The sequence below is a fragment of the Pristiophorus japonicus genome, chromosome 16 (genome assembly GCF_044704955.1).
Source record: "Pristiophorus japonicus isolate sPriJap1 chromosome 16, sPriJap1.hap1, whole genome shotgun sequence".
Classification (NCBI taxonomy): Eukaryota; Metazoa; Chordata; class Chondrichthyes; family Pristiophoridae; genus Pristiophorus; species Pristiophorus japonicus.
In genome coordinates, this window is record NC_091992.1 from 7,223,879 (window position 1) to 7,246,935 (window position 23,057).

The 23,057-nt window shown below is 44.8% G+C and overlaps 1 protein-coding gene across 3 annotated transcripts in view; it reads right to left on the reverse strand.

Annotated features, from left to right (window-relative positions):
- Positions 1-23,057, reverse strand: part of brip1 (BRCA1 interacting helicase 1) — a 533,845-nt gene that overhangs the window by 463,612 nt on the left and 47,176 nt on the right. For all 3 annotated transcript variants that reach the window (XM_070856933.1, XM_070856935.1, XM_070856934.1), the window contains exons 8-10: positions 3,738-3,959; positions 3,410-3,609; positions 565-697 (exon numbers count right to left, since the gene is read on the reverse strand). In XM_070856933.1, coding sequence (XP_070713034.1) covers positions 565-697; positions 3,410-3,609; positions 3,738-3,959 — 555 coding nt within the window. The remainder of the gene's footprint in view (positions 1-564; positions 698-3,409; positions 3,610-3,737; positions 3,960-23,057) is intronic.

The following is a 23,057-nucleotide window of genomic DNA, read 5'->3' on the forward strand; positions in this document are numbered from 1 at the left end:
AATCTGCAGGGTATGGTTCAATTGTCCTTCCAGCCTCTTAAGCCCATTGAAGACTACATTTGGTCTTGACTCCTGTGTCTAATGCCACAGGAAATCAACTAGTTAAAAATGAAAACTAAATGCTTATGCACGGAGCTCTCTCCTGGCAGGGAAGGTGCTTTCGCAGCCAGTCTACGACGTAGCAAGTATCTTGCCAGTTACAAATCACAGTCGGCACCTAGCAATATAACCACAGCCTTCAGTTCTCCTTTCCTCGCTGTGGGGACTACCAGATATCTCTTGGAAGTTACTACAATAGTCTTAAGGTACCAACTCAGTATGTGTGGAATCACTGCCAATGTTGGTGGTCTAAACACTAGTTTACAGCAGCATTGCTTGAACTCTAATTCTATGGAAGTTCTTTTCACTGAAGTCTCAGCTAGCATTTAGTCCGACTGTGGTAAGGGGAGCAAGATAAGGACCACAAACAAAGTTCAAAACCTGAAAATACAGAGAGCTTCATACATTATCAAAGGCGTCATATTTTATCAAAGCTCCGCTACTCTTATTAAACAACCAATTTACCTGTAAAATGGAAAATGTAGCGCTGGTTAATCCCCAGTTATGAAAAACATTTAGCACCTCCATCCCATTCCAGACCTTGCAGGATGTTTCATATTCCTTCTCCACCAGCTTGCCAGAACTCTCCTTTAGCCAGCTACAAACAAGAAACTTACACAATCAGCCATTAATAGCTATTGTCGAACTCTACAAAACCATCACTAATTTATTGATTAGCAATCGGTCTATACTGAACAATGGTCAGCTGGTATTATGTTCTCCATTTAGGATGTAAAATGAATTGGAGCTTCATAACACTTCCACTGAAGTTCTGCCTTCATGGCACCAGAGTGTCATGTCAAAATCAATGCCAATGATCCAAGAAGCGAAAGTATCATGAAGCAAAGCAATGTCAAGAAAATCTGTATTTCTTCCCAAGTAGACAAAACAACCAGGAAACAAAACATTAGGTAACTATGGAATGGAGGAGGAAAGGGATGAATGAATCAAGGAAAGTGGAAGAATTAGAAAGAATCAGAGAGGGAATGAAAAAATACAATTGGATTTTAAATAAATCACTGAAAACTAAACATGTCAAAAGTCATTGATGAGTCAGGTTTTAATGGCCCAGAATTTGAGGTTGTAATGACGGCAAAACGATCAGCATTCGCTGCCATTACACTGTAAAACTGAGAGCAGCTTCTGGCGTCCACACATGCGCAGTTAAACACGGAAATCCAGAAGTTGCTGTCAGTGATTCCCCGCTCCTCCACAGGGTGTGCTGTTGCAGTCTTCATAATTAAATCAATTGGAAATCACGGATTTGATATGAACTTCATCTTTTTATGCACAATTCTCGCTGTAAAACCCCTAAAAAAGTTAAAACTTGTTGAATGAAGTGTAACTGAGTATTTAATGGCATACATAATTACTGTTGAACAGCCTCTTTGGCCCTGAAAAACTAATTTTATATTGTGGTATTTCATTTCCTTCATTCCATGATAAAAATTCTCTCGATTTTTTAAATAAAAAATAAAAAATAATTATTTTATTTCATTGATTTCAAAGGTTGGACACCCGATTCTTTAGGAAAACCAATATTCCTCTCAGCACAATCTGCCTATTTTACACAGATCTGAGAAAAAGCAAATTGTATAAGACATTTGAGAGAAAACCCAAAGTTAATTAGTTCACTACCCCCGAGAAAAAACAAATGTAGGTTAGTTTGCTTTCTGGACACATTAACCTGTGGACTGACCATCATTTTTAATCCAGAGTAGGCAGTTTAGTTTTCTTCTTGGAGGGAAAGGTAGTGATAAAGTTAGCAGTATCTGTCATTTACAATATTGCACATTATTAATGGTTTGGATGTAGGTGTTGGAAGTACAATCTGCAAATTTGCAGATGATACCAAGACCTGTGCAAGTGTTAGGACTGTAGGTGATGCTCCAGGCAGATTTTAATGTGTTGGGAGATTGGGCTTTTGACTGGAAAATTATGTACAATTCAGTGCAGTGTTATGCATCTGGGCAACATTCGTACACCTTTCAGGGGAAGGCTTTAAAGAAGGTGGAGATAGAAAGAGAGTTGGGCATTCTAGTGCATACATCCTTAAAAGGTACATGAGCAATGTGGTGAAGCAATGCGTTGAAGCGATAGCTGGAGCAAAAAGGGTGTTGGGCGTATCTAGAAGACAACTGAGTACAAGACGAGGCATATTATTTTGTCCCTGTACAAGAGCTTAATCAGGCCGCACATGGAATACGGTGTCCAGTTTTGGTCTCCTCACATGGAGGGTGATATTGAGGCTTGAGAGGGTGCAGATGGGCACCACTAGACTAATTTCCAGTCTAAAGCATCTTGGTTATCAAGATAGGCTAAAAGAGTTAGGACTCTACACTTTCGAGAAGCGTAGACTTTGGGGGGATCTGATTGAGGTTTACAAGATAATGAAGGGAATAGATTGTGTTCCAGCTGTCAGTTTGTTTCAATTAAATAGGTTAGGAAGGACTGGGGTCACAAATTTAAGTTGTATAAAGCTAGATCTCGGTTAGATGTCAGAATATGGTTCTTTTCCCAGAGAATAGTGGACCTCTGGAACAGGGGTCTCCTGCGGTGGACGCGGACTTACTGAATTTCTTCGAGCGAGAGTTGGACTGGTTTCTGGCTGGGGCAGTGATCACCTCTTAAGAGAAGGTAGGTACTACAGGGAATTCAGGGCCAGAGTGATCTCCTGGATTAGTTTTAATGGCCTAGATGGGTCGGAGTGGAATTTCCCAGATTTTTTCCCCTCAAATTTGCCTGGGTTTTTAAAATCTGTTTTTTTGCCTCTCCCAGGAGATCACATGGTTTTGGGTGGGGTGGAGTTATAAGTTGCGATACACAAGGTATCTCAATTTGGTGCGACAGGCTCGATGGACCAGAGAGTCTTTACCTGTCTGTCATTGTTCATATATTCATAAAAGTCTTAAAACTGAATGCACAAGAATAGTAAATACCAGAGCAATAATCTCATCAGGGAGTCATATGATGTCACACACTGGGACAGTGAAGAGCAATTAGTTCAATCATCTGATCCACAAAATGAGACTGCAGCCTTGTAATCACTCCCATATATGCTCTTTTAAATAATATATACATTATGGAGCTTGTGGGAGCAGTTTTATTACATTTTTGCTTAAAACAAGGAGCAGATATCACTAACATTTCTGATGCTCCAGGTAGCTGAAATGTAATGATATCCACACTAAAGGATCAACAATTGCAGTTTTCTCACTGCAAGTTCATCAAGCATTAGGAGATAATTAAAAATAAAAACACTTAATAAATATATTTAAATAGAACTCAATACAAGCCAAATGTTGCATACTTGGTAAAACTATAGCAGACTGCACGCAGTGGCTCGTGATTGCTTCTCCTGATGTTTTGGTTGACCATGCTATCCAGTTCTTCTCGGGCAATCAACAGCTGGTTTTCCGTGACACTAAAGCTAGACGACTCCCGTGCACAGTCTTCAATATTATGTGCTTCATCAAGGATAACGATTTGATCAGTCAAGTTAATCTTCATCTATCACAAGACCAAAAAACAAATGTAAAGAAGCAATAGCAATCGATAATACAAAATGCAGATTACGAGTCTGGTCCGTGAGGAAAACAAAATTGTGAGATAAATATTTTAATTTAAAAAGCACTTACACTCTCCCTTATCTGTGGGTCCATTAGATAATTGTATGGGCAGAATATAATGTCCGCCTCTTGCATCAACTCACGCGCTGCATAGTATGCACATGAACGAAGCTTCTTTCCAAGGCTCACCAACTCTTCAATGTCCCAAGCCAAAGGCATACCGTGAGTCCATTGTAAAGAGTTCTGTTCAGACATTTTATGGACACCCAGAAAGTAACGGCATGACCTTCCCTATAATAGGAAAAAAAAACAATAAAATCTTAACTGCAGAGATGAAAGAAAGGATCATCCTAAACCAACGTACAACAAAGGTATGCAGCATGTTAACAAGAACTGGTTTCTTCAAAAAAAAAGGTGGAGTCAGTTGTTTATAAATGGAAATCTTACAATGGAAAATAAGCAACATATTCACGTGGGGACAATCCTTTTAAAAGGACATCAGCTAAGACCATTTTATAAAAACGTATTTTATTCTTCTCACTAGCAGCCTTTGCTCAAGGTGCCTCCATCCAGGCTTGGAGTTTTAAGCAACTGCACAGGCTTGCATAATGTTGGGGTGGGCAGACAAGCTAATTTACAGAGCACCAATCCGGCTACTTTTCGGTTTACTATTTGAAGCAGTGGCAAAATCAGTTGATCTGCCCAGCACTGACTGACCCGACATAGGTGCTTCAAACTGCTAAACCAATTGTGGAGCAGTAGCTTGCTCACAAAGACACAGGGGAAACTCTGCTGGCCCTGAAACTGAAGTGGGTCTGAGGTAGCAAGAATGCACAAGCGGTACAGCTGGAAGGGAGCCGACAGCAGTCTAGACCCGGAGACAATCAGTGGGGGGAAGGGTCAAAAGAGGTGCAATGGTAGGGAATGTGTGGGAAGCAGGTGGGCTCAAAGTAAATGAGAGGTAAGCAGGAGATAGGTGGCCAGAGGCATCAAAAGCAATATACACAGCGCTGGTAAGTGAGCTGTTTCATAGCATTTACTTTTTGATAGGTTACTGGAGCTGACCACGAAGACCGAAGATGAAGCAGGGTGGATTGATGGCAGGTTTCGGTTTTGATTTTAGAATCAGTTTGATCTGTGTTGGCCACCTGGTTAGTATAGACAAATCTGCAATTTTGGAGTCACTCATGCAATCCTTTACGATCATATAACTATCCTTATTAAAACTATTAAAAGTTGTGTGTAAATGTGTGTATTTGGAAAAACAGCGCTACCTTTTTGCAGCCTTCATTGTTTCAAATAAAATCACCATTAAGCAGCTATAATTAATAGTAGCATTGCTTTCACCTATTTGGGGCTTTAGTTAACAAAAGCATAGCTGCAAGTAGCAGGGGCACTTGAAGGTAGAAACAGATTGATGGCTTCATTCTCTAGTTGCATTGCAGCTTTTGCATATATTTGACACTAAAGTCACAAAACCTACACGATAACCAGTCAAGAATCTTTTACATTTGCCTAAGGGGCCTCAGTTTAACAGTACCCTCTGACAATGAAATACTCCCTCAGTTCTGCACTAGATTAAGTGCTCAAGTTCTGGAATGGGGCTTGTCCCCAATAACCCTTCTGTCTCAGAGGTCAGATTTCCACCACTGAGCCACTGCAAAATTTGCATAAAGCATTTAAAAGTTTGTTTTTTTAAGAATTTATAAACCAGGAATAATCTTGTTGCAAAGTAACTTTAAAAGCTCAAGAAATCATGTTGATGCCTTTGTATAGTCTCATTTACTCTAACAAGATCAAAAATTAACACCCAAGGCTGGATTTTCGGCGGCTTTGCAACCGGGTTTTCGCCGCGATTTGACCCTCCGCAGCGAAAACCCGGTCGGCAGGATCCTCGGGCACCTCTTTGTGGCGGCGCTTCCACGTACCACCGGGGAGAGATGCACCGACATGCAACGATGCAGAATGCATTTGCGTCGCACTTTCAGCACTCTCCTGCACCCTTACGCCACACCAGAATATCAACAGGGTCAACCCTGCCAGCAGTGGTAAGTATGAAGACCTGCAAAAAGGTAAGTTAAAGTTTTTATTTTTTAAATTATTTTTTAGCGATTTAGTAGGTAAGGGTTTTTTTTTTAATGTTTTGTGAATGTTTTTTGCAATTTTTTGTTTTTGTTTTCCCCTCCTCCCAAGGCCTCTCTTGCAGCGCTACCGGCCCCGGACTAAAGTTGCCGAAACTCGCGGTTTGCGCCACGAATCCTCGTTCAACGCCGACTTTACCCATGGCGCAGACTTAAAGGCTGAAAGTTAGGTCTAAAAATGGTAGCGCAGCGAAAACTGTAATTTTACCGTAAAATTACCATTTCTGCTGAAGCCCCTTGTGCTTAACCTTTTAGAACCCCTTGGAATTCTGCTGTAGTCCGAGTTCTGAACAGACATTTAGTTAGGTTGTGGCTTGCATCAATTTTCATCTCGTATTTGTGCTACGCTAAGTTATTAGAAAATGCCCTTTATTAAACAAATATGTATTTCTCAAAGGTTTCTCATTATTTTTAAGGGAGTGAAAGATGATAATAGACATTTGTGCTCATCAAGGGAGGATGACAGTACTGGGAAAGAGAGGATTTTCTATTTTTGATCCAGTGACAGTATCAATCACTCAGTGTTCAAGCAGGCATAGTGATGGTACAATATAGACAAATTTGGTGTGTAACTCCCTCTAGAGACATGTAGAAAAATCATTAGAGTTTTCAGAACACTAACCTTCTTTCACAAAGGTATAAATGGTTTCAATAGCAATTCCAAAGCGCCGGTTATTTCCACTCATAGGGGAAACTAAAACTAGGGGACGTAGTCTCAGACTAAGGGGCCGCCCATTTAAAACAGATGAGGAGGAATCTCTTCTCTCAGAATTGTAAATCTATGGAATTCTCTGCTCCAGAGAGCTGTGGAGGCTGGGTCATTGAATATATTTAAGGTGGAGATGGACAGATTTTTGAGCGATAAGGAAATAAAGGGCTATGGAGAGCAGGCAGGGAAGTGGAGCTGAGTTCATGATCAGATCAGCCATTAACTGGCAGAGCAGGCTCGAGGGGCCAGGTGGCCTACTCCTGCTTCTATTTCTTATGTTTCTTATGTTAAGCTAAGGAGAGAAATACTGTACGACACACTCAGTTTTGACAGTGTCGCCTTCAAGTCAATTATAGAATATGTACCAAAAAAAACACCGAGAAGAATGCCATCTGCTCAAACAGATAAAGATCTATAAATCACACTAAACTTAAAATCTCAACTTGGCACTTGCTTTATCCTGATTAAATGTTTCTTGCTATTAATACCAATAATTCAGTAATTTCATACCTCTGTCAATTACAGTTACGTTGTAAACAGAATGCTAACGCATTCTTACAAGGGGTGGGCAGGTTGGAAATCGGATAGAAAATTGCCCTGCACCACCTTCACACCCTTCCTGGGGCCAGTTTCAGATCAACATTGACAGAAACCTGGGAATAAAACTACTGATATTTTTTCCAAACATAAATGGTGCTCGACCAATGAAGGCGAAGGGAGTAAATAGAGATGCCACACCAGAAAACACTGATGAGAGAATCTGCTGGCTGATGTATAAAAGTAAGAAAAGGAAACAAAGTCAGTTAGAATTAGATGTGGGAGTGTGAAAGTGAGCTTCTATATTTCAGGTTAGATGCAATATACTTTGAAAAAATGTTACTGGATTTATTACAAAAACTCACAGCATGCATTCAGTAATTACAAAACGAATTCATGAAAACAAGAGTGAGAAAATAAAGAGATAATCACGGTATGATGAGATTCGGGAATTAAAAGCAGTTTTGTGTCACAAACTTCATTCAAGTATACTAGTTCGATGGAATGAGACCATCAACTCAATTCACACCTGGCTTTCAGCAACTATCGGTGAGAAATAACATGGCCAGTATTTCCTTAGAATTAATATCAACTGTGCAAAGTTCCCAGGAGACATCAGCATGAATAAGATTCCTGTATGGAGTTCAACTAGAGGCATTAGAAGAACCAACTTTATTCTATGAACACAGAATGCAAGTGGTAAGCTGTCTAAATGGATGTACAAGATCCCATGACATTATTCAAAGAAGCAAACTGTGGCAGATGTTTATCAATCTGGGCTATTGTGCGGTAATCCACTTTGAAACCAAGAAAGAAAAATCTGAATATTTTCTGAATGGCAAGAGGCTAGAAACCATGGAGGGGAAAGGGACTTGGGTGTCCAGGTACACAAATCGCCAAAATGTAATCAAAAAGCTACTAGAATGTTGGCCTTTATCTCAAGAGGATTGGAATGTAAAGGGGAGGAAGTTATGTTTTGTTGTATCGAACCTTCGGCAGACCCCAACAGGAATATTGCATTCTGTTCTGGGCACTGCACCTCAGGAAGGATATACTGGCCTTGGTGAGCAGGGGGTGGGGGGGCAATGCAGGTTAATCAGAATATTAGGGCTGAAAGGGTTAAATTATGAGGACAGGTTGCATAAGCTTGGTTTGTATTCCCTTGAGTTTAGAAGGTTGAGGGGGTGATCTAATTATGGTGGTTAAAATGGAGAAAGGATTCGATAAGAGTAGATACACAGAAGCTATTTCTTCTGGTGGGGAATCCAGAACAAGGGGGCACAATCTTAAAATTAGAGCTAGGCAATTTAGGAGTGAAATCAAGGAACACTTTTTCCACACAGTGGAAATGTGGAATTCTCTCCCTCAAAAAGCTACGGATGCCGGGTTAACTGAAATTTTCAAGACTAAGAGCGGCTAATTTTTATTTGGCAAGGGTATCAAGGGATATGAGTCAAAAATGGATAAATGGAGTTAAGGTACAGATGAGGTATTATCTAATTTAATGGTAGAACAGGCTCGAGCAGATGAATTGTCTACTCCTGTTCCTATGTTCCGAAGAAGAGCAGGGTAGTTCTCCCAGTCTCCTAGTCTAAATTTCATCATCATAGGCAGTCCCTCAGAATCGAGAAAGACTTGCTTCCACTCCCAAAGTGAGTTCTCTGATGGCTGAACAGTCCAATACGAGAGCCACAGACATTTGTCATGGGAAGGGGTCGGTGGGGCTGGTTTGCCGTGTGTTCCTTCCGCTGCCTGCGCTTGACCTCGTCATGCTCTTTGCATTGAAATTCGAAGAGCTCAACGCCCTCCAGGATGCACTTTCTCCACCTCGGGCGGTTTTCGGCCAGGGTCTCCCAGATGTCAGTGGTGATGCTGCACTTTACCAGGGAGGCTTTGAGGGTGTCCTTGTAATGTTTCCACTGCCCACCTTTGGCTCGTTCAGGAGCTCCGCATAAAGCATTTGTTTAGGGAGTCTCGTATCTGGCATGCGAACTATGAGGCCTGCTGTGTGCTGGTGTTTAGCTCATAGGCAGTCCCTCGGAATCGAGGAAGACTTGCTTCCACTCCTGAAGTGAGTTCTTTGGTGGTTGAAAAGTCCAATACGAGAGCCACAGACTCTGTCACAGGTGGGACAGATAGTCATTGAGGGAAGGGATGGGTGGGACTGTTTTGCCGCATGCTCTTTCCGCTGCCTGCGCTTGATTTCTGCATGCTCTCGGCATTGAGACTCGGATGCACTTCCTCCACTTAGGGCGGTCTTGGGCCAGGGACTCCCAAGTGTCAGTGGGGATGTCCGAGTAGAGCACTTGCTTTGGCAGTCTCGTGTCTGGCATGCGAACTATGTGGCCTGTCCAGCGGAGCTCATCGAGTGTGGTCAGTGTTTCAATGCTGGGGATGTTAGCCTGGACGAGGACGCTGATGTTGGTGCACCTGTCCTCCTAGGGGATTTGTAGGATCTTGTGGAGACATCGTTGGTGATATTTCTCCAGCAACTTGAGGTGTCTGCTGTACATGGTCCACGTCTCTGAGCCATACAGGAGGGCAGGTATTACTACAGCCCTGTAGATCATGAGCTTGGTGGCAGTTTTGGGGGCCTGGTCTTCAAACACTTTTTTCCTCAGGCGGCGTTGGAGGCGGCGTTGGATCTCGTCGTCGATGCCTGCTCTTGTTGATAGTTGGCTCCCGAGATATGGGAAGTGGTCCACAGTGTCCAGGGCCGCGCCGTGAATCTTGATGACTGGGAGAGCAGTGCTGTGCGGTGAGGACAGGTGGTGGAGGACCTTTGTCTTACGGATGTTTAGCATAAGGCCCATGCTTTCGTACGCCTCAGTAAATACATCGACTATATCCTGGAGTTCAGCCTCTGTATGTGCGCAGACGCAGGCATCGTCCGCGTACTGTAGCTCGACGACAGAGGTTGGGATGGTCTTGGATCTGGCCTGGAGACGGCGCAGGTTGAACAGGTTCCCACTGGTTCTGTAGTTTAGTTCCACTCCGGCGGGGAGCTTGTTGACTGTGAGGTGGAGCATGGCGGCGAGAAAGATTGAGAAGAGGGTTGGGGCGATGACGCAGCCCTGTTTGACCCCGGTCCGGATGTGGATTGGGTCTGTGATGAATCCGTTGGTAAGGATCATGGCCTGCATGTCATCGTGGAGCAGGCGGAGGATGGTGATGAACTTTTGGGGGCATCTGAAATGGAGGAGGACGCTCCATAGACCCTCACGGTTGACAGTGTCAAAGGCCTTTGTAAGGTCGAAGGCGGCCATGTATAAGGGCTAGTGCTGTTCCCTGCATTTTTCCTGTAGCTGCTGCGCTGCATAAATCATGTCCGTTGTGTCGTCCATTGAGGGGACGAAATCCGCACTGCGACTCCGGGAGGAGCTCTTTGGCCACGGGAAGAAGATGGTTGTGGAGGACTCTAGCGATGACTTTCCCAGTGGCTGATAGGAGGAAGATTCCTCTGTAGTTGCCGCAGTCAGACTTGTCCCCCTTTTAAAAGATGGTCACGATTACTGCATCGTTAAGATCTCCCGGCATACTGTCCTCCCTCCAGATGAGAGAGATGAGGTCGTGTATTCACGCCAGCAATTCCTCTCCACCATACTTCAATGCCTCAGCACGGATTCTGTCCGCACCAGTAGCCTTGTTGTTTTTAAGCTGTCTTATGGCTTTTTCTACCTCGTGCAGTGTTGGGGTCTCAGAGGTGGTGGCGGGTAGCATGCTGTGGGATGGAGTCGAGAACAGACTCAAAGGCAGAGTCTCGATTGAGGAGATCTTCGAAGTGCTCCTTCCAGCAGGCCCTGGCTACCTCGGTGTCCTTGATGAGTGTTTCACCGTTCTTGGCCAGCAGTGGGATGGAGCCATGGATGTTTGGCCCGTAGGTGACCTTGACTGCACTGAAGAATCCTCGCACATCATGGTTGTCAGCCAGCTGCTGTATCTCCTGTGCGTTCTCCATCCACCACCTGTTCTTTAGATCCCGGGTTTTTTGTTGGACCTCAGCCTTGAGCTGTCTGTAATGTTGCTTTGCTGCTCCCACATAAGGCTCAAAAATGCCCTGCGCTTGCGATCCATTAGCTCCAGGATCTCCTGATCATTCTCATCAAACCAGTCCTGGTGTTTCCTGGTTGAGTAACCGAGCGTCTCTTTGCAGGCACTGGTTATGGAGGCCTGGAGGGCAGGCCATGCGCTGTGGGCATTCTGCGTCTCGGAGTCGTCAAAGGCACGCCAGGTTAGCTGTGAAACGCTGGCTGTATAGGGCTCTCTTAGCTGGGTCCTTAAGTGCTCCGGCATTGACTTTTTTGCAGCACTGCTTCTGCTGCCCCCTCTGGCTTTGGGGCTATGTCGATGTCGATGATGGATCGGATTAGGCGGTGGTCCATCCAGCAGTCGTCGGCTCCTGTCATGGCGCGGGTGGTGCGCACATCCTTGCGATCCCTGGCTCGGACGATGACATAGTCGAACAGGTGCCAGTGCTTGGAGCGAGGTGTTTAGCTACGTAACAGGTGACTACATTTCAAAAGTAATTCATTGATTGTAAATTGTTTTAAGACTTCCAGAGATTGTGAAAGGTTCGAGACTGATGCAAGTTCTTTCTTTAAACACTTGCATCAGATTCTAAATCTAGCTGACACTTAAAACTGCCAGGAGTTGTGTCAGTTCTAAATTGGACAACAAGGTTTCCAGTTTCACAAAGAGAGTGGAATTTGACAGTCTTTGCTTGCTCCTCTTCTGTTCATGTTTGATCAGCTCTGATATTTATGTGCAGGGAAAGAACCCTTCACACAACCTAAAGCACTTCACACCCAATTAATTACTTTTGAAATGTCATCGCAGTTGTTATGTAGGCAAATTAGGCAGTTAATCTGCGCACAGCAGGGTCCCATAAACAGCAAACCAAATAAATGGTTCATCTGTTTTGATGGTGTTGATCACAAAGATGGCACTTCTAACAACTCAATTTCACTGCAAAAATCTATCAACTCATTAATATTTTGTCCACAGAAAACGATAGGCAATTACTTTGTCTTTAATTCCATTGCTACTATTTTGCCAACTGTATCATCGACCCATTAGAAGAAATATGATCAAATAGTTATAACTTCCCCAAAAATAGCACAAAGTTCCAAGAAAAATAACTTAGAAGTAGCAGCAGTCTATGGTTCCATAAATTCCTCTCATTTCACTTTATATCATTCAACATTCTCTTTTCAAATAGTGGGCAATTTTGAAACATTTCTAATGTTTTAGAGTCTTCAGGAAAACACCACAAGTTTTGTTACAAACATTAAAAATACATTAAAAACACATAAAACATGTAAACTGATGTTCATTTCTAGAGGAATAGAATTGAAAAGCAGAGAAGTTATATTAAAGTTATATAGAGTCCTGGTTAGATCCCATTTAAAATACTGTGCATAGTTCTGGTTTCCATATTACAAAAAGGACATACAGGCCCTGGAGAAGGTGCAAAAACGATTTACAAGGATAATACCAGAACTGAGAGGTTATAATTTCCAAGAAAGACTGAACAGGCTGGGGGGTCTTTTCTATGGAAAGAAAAAGAGAAAGTGGAGAGATGATGTAATAAAGGTCTTTAAAATTATGATGAGGTTTGATAGGGTAGATGTAGAGAAGATGTTTCTACTTGAGGAAATCAAAACTACAGATCATAAATAAAAGATAGTCACTAATAAATCCAATAAGGAATTCAGGAGAAACTTATTTACCCAGAGAGTGGTGAGAATCTGGAACTTGCTACAACAAGGAGTATTGAAGCAAATAACAGATTTATTTAAGGGGAAGCTGGATAAGTACATGAGGGGGAAAGAAATAGAAGGATATGTCGATAGTGTGATATAAAGTAGGGCGAGACGAGGCTCATGTGGAGCATAAATACTGGCACAGATCAGTTGAGCCGAATGCCCTGCTTCTGTGCTGTAAATTCTATGTAATTAAGTTTCTTAATGCTTTTATTCCCCATATTCGTAACATCAGAGCTAAACTTTTGAATTTTCTAGGCAGCGTGTTGCCATGGTGTGTTGGCATACTAGCATGTTATGCTGCTGAACAGTAAAATATAGGTCTTTGCTTTGCCCAACTCTCCACACCCAAGAGGTCCATCACTCAAAATTTCTAACCTTTGGCCAGCAGGTCACCAGTGGAGATTAAGCACTTCCCCACAGGAAGGGAGGGAGAGGGAACAGCAAAAGTAAGAGTATTTTTATACTAACACTGTATATATTTGTATTCCAAGAGGCCACCTTCCGGTAGCTGCCTTGGAGTTTAAGCTGTTAAATCTATCTCTCTTGTCAAATGCATGGATCCACAGAAAACTGGGTGTGCAGATCCGCCACCAGGATACGCAAGTTGAATTTCGCAGTACAGACTCTGGTCCACCAGAATCCAAACTAAAATTCTACCAGTATAAAAGCTGCTTGCGAGAAAGAGTCAACCGCGTGGCTAGCTCAACAGCAAAAGTAAGAGTATTTTTATACCACCACTGTATATATTTGTATCCCAAGAGACCAGACTAGGCCAGATCCAAGGTCATCCCATCCTCCGCTTGCGTCTGCGCATACTCAGAGGCCGTATTCCAAGCCATCGTCAACACCTCCACCGAGGCATATGAGAGCATGGGCCTTACATAAGACAAAGGTCCTCTACCAACCTGCCCCCGGCACACAGCACTGACCCCTGGTTATCAAAATCCACGTCAAGGCCTTGTACAACGTGGACCATTTTCCATACCTCGGGAGCCTACTGTCAACAAGGGCAGACATAGACGACGAGGTCCAACATAGACATTGAAACATAGAAAATAGGTGCGGGAGTAGGCCATTCGGGCCTTCGAGCCTACACCGCCATTCAATGAGTTCATGGCTGAACATGCAACCTCAGTACCCCATTCCTGCTTTCTCGCCATACCCCTTGATCCCCCTAGTAGTAAGGACTTCATCTAACTCCTTTTTGAATATATTTAGTGAATTGGCCTCAACAACTTTCTGCGGTAGAGAATTCCACAGGTTCACCACTCTCTGGGTGAAGAAGTTTCTCCTCATCTCGGTCCTAAATGGCTTACCCCTTATCCTTCGACTGTGACCCCTGGTTCTGGACTTCCCCAACATTGGGAACATTCTTCCTGCATCTAACCTGTCTAAACCCATCAGAACTTTAAACGTTTCTATGAGATCCCCTCTCATTCTTCTGAACTCCAGTGAATACAAGCCCACTTGATCCAGTCTTTCTTGATATGTCAGTCCCGCCATCCCGGGAATCAGTCTGGTGAACCTTCGCTGCACTCCCTCAATAGCAAGAATGTCCTTCCTCAAGTTAGGAGACCAAAACTGTACACAATACTCCAGGTGTGGCCTCACCAAGGCCCTGTACAACTGTAGTAACACCTCCCTGCCCCTGTACTCAAATCCCCTCGCTATGAAGGCCAACATGCCATTTGCTTTGTTAACCACCTGCTGTACCTGCATGTCAACCTTCAATGACTGATGTACCATGACACCCAGGTCTCGTTGCACCTCCCCTTTTCCTAATCTGTCACCATTCAGATAATAGTCTGTCTCTCTGTTTTTACCACCAAAGTGGATAACCTCACATTTATCCACATTATACTTCATCTGCCATGCATTTGCCCACTCACCTAACCTATCCAAGTCACTCTGCAGCCTCATAGCATCCTCCTCGCAGCTCACACTGCCACCCAACTTCGTGTCATCCGCAAATTTGGAGATACTACATTTAATCCCCTCGTCTAAATCATTAATGTACAATGTAAATAGCTGGGGCCCCAGCACAGAACCTTGCGGTACCCCACTAGTCACTGCCTGCCATTCTGAAAAGTACCCATTTACTCCTACTCTTTGCTTCCTGTCTGCCAACCAGATCTCAATCCACGTCAGCACACTACCCCCAATCCCATGTGCTTTAACTTTGCACATTAATCTCTTGTGTGGGACCTTGTCGAAAGCCTTCTGAAAGTCCAAATGCACCACATCAACTGGTTCTCCCTTGTCCACTCTACTGGAAACATCCTCAAAAAATTCCAGAAGATTTGTCAAGCATGATTTCCCTTTCACAAATCCATGCTGACTTGGACCTATCATGCCACCTCTTTCCAAATGCGCTGTTATGACAGCCTTAATAATTTTGATTCCATCATTTTACCCACTACCGATGACCGGTTTATAATCACTGTTTTCTCCCTCCCTCCTTTTTTTAAAAGTGGGGTTACTTTGGCTACCCTCCACTCCTTAGGAACTGATCCAGAGTCTATGGAATGTTGGAAATGACTGTCAATGCATCCGCTATTTTCAAGGCCACCTCCTTAAGTACCCTGGGATGCAGTCCATCAGGCCCTGGGGATTTATCGGCCTTCAATCCCATCAATTTCCCCAACCCAATTTCCCGACTAATAAGGATTTCCCTCAGTTCCTCCTTCTTACTCAACCCTCTGACCCCTTTTATATCCGGAAGGTTGTTTGTGTCCTCCTTAGTGAATACTGAACCAAAGTACTTGTTCAATTGGTCTGCCATTTCTTTGTTCCTCATTATGACTTCCCCTGATTCTGACTGCAGGGGACCTACATTTGTCTTTACTAACCTTTTACTCTTTACATATCTATAGAAGCTTTTGCAGTCCATCTTAATGTTCCCTGCAAGCTTCCTCTCGTACTCTATTTTCCCTGCCCTAATCAAACCCTTTGTCCTCCTCTGCTGAGTTCTAAATTTCTCCCAGTCCCCGGGTTCGCTGCTATTTCTTGCCAATTTGTATGCCAATTCCTTGGCTTTAATACTATCCCTGATTTCCCTTGATAACCACGGTTGAGCCACCTTCCCTTTTTTATTTTTACGCCAGACAGGGATGTACAATTATTGTAGTTCATACGTGCCTAAATGTCTGCCATTGCCCATCCACTGTCAACCCCTTAAGTATCATTCGCCAATCTATCCTAGCCAAGTCACACCTCATACCTTCAAAGTTACCCTTCTTTAAGTTCTGTACCATGGTCTCTGAATTAACTGTTTCATTCTCCATCCAAATATGAATTCCACCATATTATGGTCACACTTCCCAAGGGGCCTCGCACAACGAGATTGCTAATTAATCCTCTCTCATAACACAACACCCAGTCTAAGATGGCTTCCCCCTAGTTGGTTCCTCGACATATTGGTCTAGAAAACCATCCCTTATGCACTCCAGGAAATCCTCCTCCACCGTATTGTTTCCAGTTTGGTTAGCCCAATCTGTTTGCATATTAAAGTCACCCATGATAACTGCTGCACCTTTATTGCATGCACCCCTAATTTCATGTTTGATGCCCTCCCCAACATCACTACTACTGTTTGGAGGTCTGTACACAACTCCCACTAACGTTTTTTGCCCTTTGGTGTTCTGCAACTCTACCCATACAGATTCCACATCATCCAAGCTAACGTCCTTCCTAACTATTGCATTAATCTCCTCTTTAGCCAGCAATGCTACCCCACCTCCTTTTCCTTTTGTTCTATCCTTCCTGAATGTTGAATACCCATGGATGTTGAGTTCCCAGCCCTGATCATCCTGGAGCCACGTCTCTGTAATCCCAATCACATCATATCTGTTAACATCTATTTGCACAGTTAATTCATCCACTTTATTACGGATACTCCTTGCATTAAGACACAAAGCCTTCAGGCTTGTTTTTTTAACACCCTTTGTCCTTTTAGAATTATGATGTAGTGTGGCCCTGTTTGTTTCTTGCCTTTGTTTACTCGGCCTTCCACTATTGCTTTTTACCTTTCTACCATCCGTTTCTGACTCCATATTACTTGGTCTTGTCTCGCTGCATAGGTTCCAATCCCCCTGCCATATTAGTTTAAACACTCCCGAACTGCATTAGCAAATGTTACCCCCAGGACATCAGTTCCAGTCCTGCCCAAGTGCAAACCGTCCCTTTTGTACAGGTCCCACTTCCCCCAGAACTGGTTCCAATGTCCCAGGAATTTGAATCCCTCCCTCTTGCACCACTGCTCAAGCCACGTATTTATTCTAACTATCCTGCTCCATCTACTCTGATTAGCACGTGGCACTGGTAGCAATCCAGAGATTACTACCTTTGAGGTCCTACTTTTTAATTTAACTCCTAGCTCCCTAAATTCAGCTTGTAGGGCCTCTTCCCACTTCTTACCTATATCGTTGGTACCTACATGTACCACGACAACTGGCTGTTCACCCTCCCTCTCCAGAATGCTCTGCAGCTGCTCCGAGACATCCTTGACCCTTGCACCAGGGAGGCAACCCATCATCCTGGAGTCTCGGTTGCGGCCGCAGAAACACCTATCTATTCCCCTTACAATAGAGTCCCATATCACTATAGCTCTCCCACTCTTTTTCCCGCCCTTCTGTGCAGCAGAGCCACGCATGGTGCCATGAACCTGGCTGCTGGTGCCTTCCCCTGGTAAGTCATCTTCCCCAACAGTATCCAAAACGGTATATCTGTTTTGGAGGGAGATGACCGCAGGGGACTCCTGCACCTCCTTCCTGCTCTTGCCTTGTCTCTTGGTCACCCATTCACTATTTGTCCTAACCCTTACCTGCGGTGTGACTAACTCACTAAATGTGCTATCCACAACATTCTCAGCATCGCGCATGCTCCAGAGCGAGTCCATCCGCAGCTCCAGTGTCGTCATGCGGTCTGTCAGGAGCTGCAGCTGAACACACTTCCCGCACACATAGTAGTCAGGGACACTGGAAGTGTCCCCGACTTCCCACATAGCACAGGAGGAGCATGACACGGGTCCGAGCTCTCCTGCCATGACTTAACCCTTAAATTAATTTACTTACTAAAATTTACTTAAACACCAAACAGCTACTTAGTAGTTCGCTGCCAATTAAACCAATCTAAAAGTCAGTCGAAAAGAGAGTTATACTTACCAGTCGAATAGCCAATCACTTACCAGCTTGGCTGTGACGTCACCTCTCGATTTCGCACCCCTCTATCTTTGTCTGCAGCAGGTTGGGCTGGTCTCTGGGCCTCCGTCTCCTACTCTCGCACGCCTTATCAGCTGCTCTAGTGTCAGCACTGGTAGGAAAATCAAGACAAAACAGCACCTGCCACCCCCACTTGCCCAAACTCACCCACTTACCAAACTCATGAATGCCACTCTATGCTGCTGCACCGCCTACATTGTGCCAGTGCAGCCTTCGGTCGCCTGAGAAAGAGTGTTTGAAGACCAGGACCTCAAATACGGCACCAAGCTCATGGTCTACAGAGCAGTGGTGATACCCACCCTCCTATATGGCTCAGAGACATGGACAATGTACAGCAAGCACCTCAAAACACTCGAGAAGTACCACCAATGCTGCCTCTGCAAGATCCTGCAAATCCATTGGCAGGATAGGTGCACCAACATCAGTGTCCTTGCTCAGGCCAATATCCCCAGCATCAAAGCACTGATCACGCTCGATCAGCTCCGCTGGACAGGCCACATCGTCCGCATGCCTGACACGAGATTTCCAAAACAAGCGCTCTACTCGGAGCTCCGACACAGCAAGCGAGCCCCAGCTGGGCAGAGGAAACGCTTCAAGGATATCCTCAAAGCCACCTTGAAAAAATGTAACATCCCCACCGACACCTGGGAATCCTTGGCCCAAGACCGTCCAACGTGGAGAAAAAGCATCCGGGAAGACACTGAACACCTCGAGTTGCTTCGTCGAGAGCAAGCTGAAGCCAAGCGCCAACAGCGAAAGGAACGCGTGGCAACACACCCACCTTTTCCTTCAACCACCGTTTGCCCTACCTGTGACAGAGACTGTAGATCCCGCATTGGACTCTTCAGTCACCTGAGAACTCATTTCTAGTGTGGAAGAGCAAGGCATCCTCGACTCCGAGGCATTGCCGATGATGATGATGAGCTCAACAGCATCATAAGCAGCTCAGAGCAGGTCTTGCTACTCAGTCAAAGTAATGTTTGCCGCAGATAGTTTCTAACGATTTATTAAATAGGGGAAATAAGTATTCCATATCTGTTCCATGCCTTCAATCAAGTATTAGGATACCAAATTGCCGATACAACTCATCAAAGACCATTAAACGAGTAAATGAAGATGTGGTTTCTAGCTCTCAAACCACATTAGACATACAATCACACAATTGAATCCAAAAAGTTAACTTTTACTTATATTCAAATGAAGTTCTAAATAGGTCAACTAACCAGAGTCTCCTTAGAATTCACCATGTGGTTCTCATTATAACTGCATTTTATTTTAAACTGATCACAGGAAAATGATGCTTAACTCAGAATGGAATCATTTTGAAGAGAGAGAGAGGGAGGGGGAGCGAGAGCGGGAGGGAGGGGGAGCAAGAGTATTTGGATTTCCAAAAGGCATTCGATAAGGTGCCTCACAAAAGGTTACTGCAGAAGATAAAGGTACGCGGAGTCAGAGGAAATGTATTAGCATGGATAGAAAATTGGCTGGCTAACAGAAAGCAGAGAGTCGAGATAAATGGGTCCTTTTCAGGTTGGCAATCGGTGGTTAGTGGTGTGCCACAGGGATCAGTGCTGGGACCACAACTGTTTACAATATACATAAATGACCTGGAAGAGGGGACAGAGTGTAGTGTAACAAAATTTGCAGATGACACAAAGATTAGTGGGAAAGCGGGTTGTGTAGAGGACAGAGAGACTGCAAAGAGATTTAGATAGGTTAAGCGAATGGGCCAAGGTTTGGCAGATGGAATACAATGTCGGAAAATGTGAGGTCATCCACCTTGGGGAAAAAAACAGCAAAAAGGAATATTATTTGAATGGGGAGAAATTACAACATGCTGCGGTGCAGAGGGACCTGGGGGTCCTTGTGCATGAATCCCCAAAAAGTTAGTTTGCAGGTGCAGCAGGTAATCAGGAAGGCGAATGGAATGTTGGCCTTCATTGCGAGAGGGATAGAAACATAGAAAATAGGTGCAGGAGCAGGCCATTCAGCCCTTCTAGCCTGCACCGCCATTCAATGAGTTCATGGCTGAACATGAAACTTCAGTACCCCCTTCCTGCTTTCTCGCCATAACCCTTGATCCCCCGAGTAGTAAGGACTTCATCTAACTCCCTTTTGAATATATTTAGTGAATTGGCCTCAACTACTTTCTGTGGTAGAGAATTCCACAGGTTCACCACTCTCTGGGTGAAGAAGTTTCTCCTCATCTCGGTCCTAAATGGCTTACCCCTTATCCTCAGACTGTGACCCCTGGTTCTGGACCTCCCCAACATTGGGAACATTCTTTCTGCATCTAACCTGTCTAAACCCGTCAGAATTTTAAACGTTTCTATGAGGTCCCCTCTCATTCTTCTGAACTCCAGTGAATACAAGCCCAATTGATCCAATCTTTCTTGATAGGTCAGTCCCGCCATCCCGGGAATCAGTCTGGTGAACCTTCGCTGCACTCCCTCAATAGCAAGAATGTCCTTCCTCAAGTTAGGAGACCAAAACTGTACACAATACTCCAGGTGTGGCCTCACCAAGGCCCTGTACAACTGTAGCAACACCTCCCTGCCCCTGTATTCAAATCCCCTCGCTATGAAGGCCAACATGCCATTTGCTTTCTTAACCGCCTGCTGTACCTGCATGCCAACCTTCAATGACTGATGTACCATGACACCCAGGTCTCGTTGCACCTTCCCTTTTCCTAATCTGTCACCATTCAGATAATAGTCTGTCTCTCTGTTTTTACCACCAAAGTGGATAACCTCACATTTATCCACATTATACTTCATCTGCCATGCATTTGCCCACTCACCTAACCTATCCAAGTCACTCTGCAGCCTAATAGCATCCTCCTCGCAGCTCACACTGCCACCCAACTTAGTATCATCCGCAAATTTGGAGATACTGCATTTAATCCCCTCGTCTAAATCATTAATGTACAATGTAAACAGCTGGGGCCCCAGCACAGAACCTTGCGGCACTCCACTAGTCACTGCCTGCCATTCTGAAAAGTACCCGTTTACTCCTACTCTTTGCTTCCTGTCTGACAACCAGTTCTCAATCCACGTCAGCACACTACCCCCAATCCCATGTGCTTTAACTTTGCACATTAATCTCTTGTGTGGGACCTTGTCGAAAGCCTTCTGAAAGTCCAAATATACCACATCAACTGGTTCTCCTTTGTCCACTTTACTGGAAACATCCTCAAAAAATTCCAGAAGATTTGTCAAGCATGATTTCCCTTTCACAAATCCATGCTGACTTGGACCTATCATGTCACCATTTTCCAGATGCACTGCTATGACATCCTTAATAATTGATTCCATCATTTTACCCACTACTGAGGTCAGGCTGACCGGTCTATAATTCCCTGTTTTCTCTCTCCCTCCTTTTTTAAAAAGTGGGGTTACATTGGCTACCCTCCACTCCATAGGAACTGATCCAGAGTCAATGGAATGTTGGAAAATGACTGTCAATGCATCCGCTATTTCCAAGGCCACCTCCTTAAGTACTCTAGGATGCAGGCCATCAGGCCCTGGGGATTTATCTGCCTTCAATCCCATCAATTTCCCCAACACAATTTCCCGACTAATAAAGATTTCCCTCAGTTCCTCTTCCTTACTAGACCCTCTGACCCCTTTTATATCCGGAAGGTTGTTTGTATCCTCCTTAGTGAATACCGAACCAAAGTACTTGTTCAATTGATCCGCCATTTCTTTGTTCCCCGTTATGACTTCCCCTGATTCTGACTGCAGGGGACCTACGTTTGTCTTCACCAACCTTTTTCTCTTTACATACCTATAGAAACTTTTGCAATCCGCCTTAATGGAGTACAAAAGCAGGGAGGTCCTGCTGCAACTGTACAGGGTATTGGTGAGGCCGCACCTGGAGTACTGCGTGCAGTTTTGGTCACCTTACTTAAGGAAGGATATACTAGCTTTGGAAGGGGTACAGAGACGATTGACTAGGCTGATTCCGGAGATGAAGGGGTTACCTTATGATGATAGATTGAGTAGACTGGGTCTTTACCCATTGGAATTCAGAAGAATGAGGGGTGATCTTATAGAAACATTTAAAATAATGAAAGGGATAGACAAGATAGAGGCAGAGTGGTTGTTTCCACTGGTCGGGGAGACTAGAACTAGGGGGCACAGCCTCAAAATACGAGGGAGCCAATTTAAAACAATTTGAAAGGAATTTCTTCTCCCAGAGGGTTGTGAATCTGTGGAATTCTCTGCCCAAGGAAGCAGTTGAGGCTAGCTCATTGAATGTATTCAAATCACAGATAGATAGATTTTTAAGCAATAAGGGAATTAAGGGTTACGGGGAGCGGGCGGGTAAGTGGAGCTGAGTCCACGGCCAGATCAGGCATGATCTTGTTGAATGGCGGAGCAGGCTCGAGTGGCTAGATGGCCTACTCCTGTTCCAAATTCTTATGGTCTTACAGGGAGCGCGAGAGGGGGGGGGGGGGAAACAGAGAGCGCGAGAAGGGGGGGGGGGGAAACAGAGAGCGCGAGAAGGGGGGGGGGAAACAGAGAGCGCGAGAAAGGGGGGGGGAAACAGAGAGCGCGAGAAAGGGGGGGGGAAACAGAGAGCGCGAGAAGGGGGGGAACAGAGAGCGCGAGAAGGGGGGAACAGAGAGCGCGAGAAGGGGGGAACAGAGAGCGCGAGAAGGGGGGAACAGAGAGCGCGAGAAGGGGGGAACAGAGAGCGCGAGAAGGGGGGAACAGAGAGCGCGAGAAGGGGGGAACAGAGAGCGCGAGAAGGGGGGAACAGAGAGCGCGAGAAGGGGGGAACAGAGAGCGCGAGAAGGGGGGAACAGAGAGCGCGAGAAGGGGGGAACAGAGAGCGCGAGAGGGGGAACAGAGAGCGCGAGAGGGGGAACAGAGAGCGCGAGAGGGGGAACAGAGAGCGCGAGAGGGGGAACAGAGAGCGCGAGAGGGGGAACAGAGAGCGCGAGAGGGGGAACAGAGAGCGCGAGAGGGGGAACAGAGAGCGCGAGAGGGGGAACAGAGAGCGCGAGAGGGGGA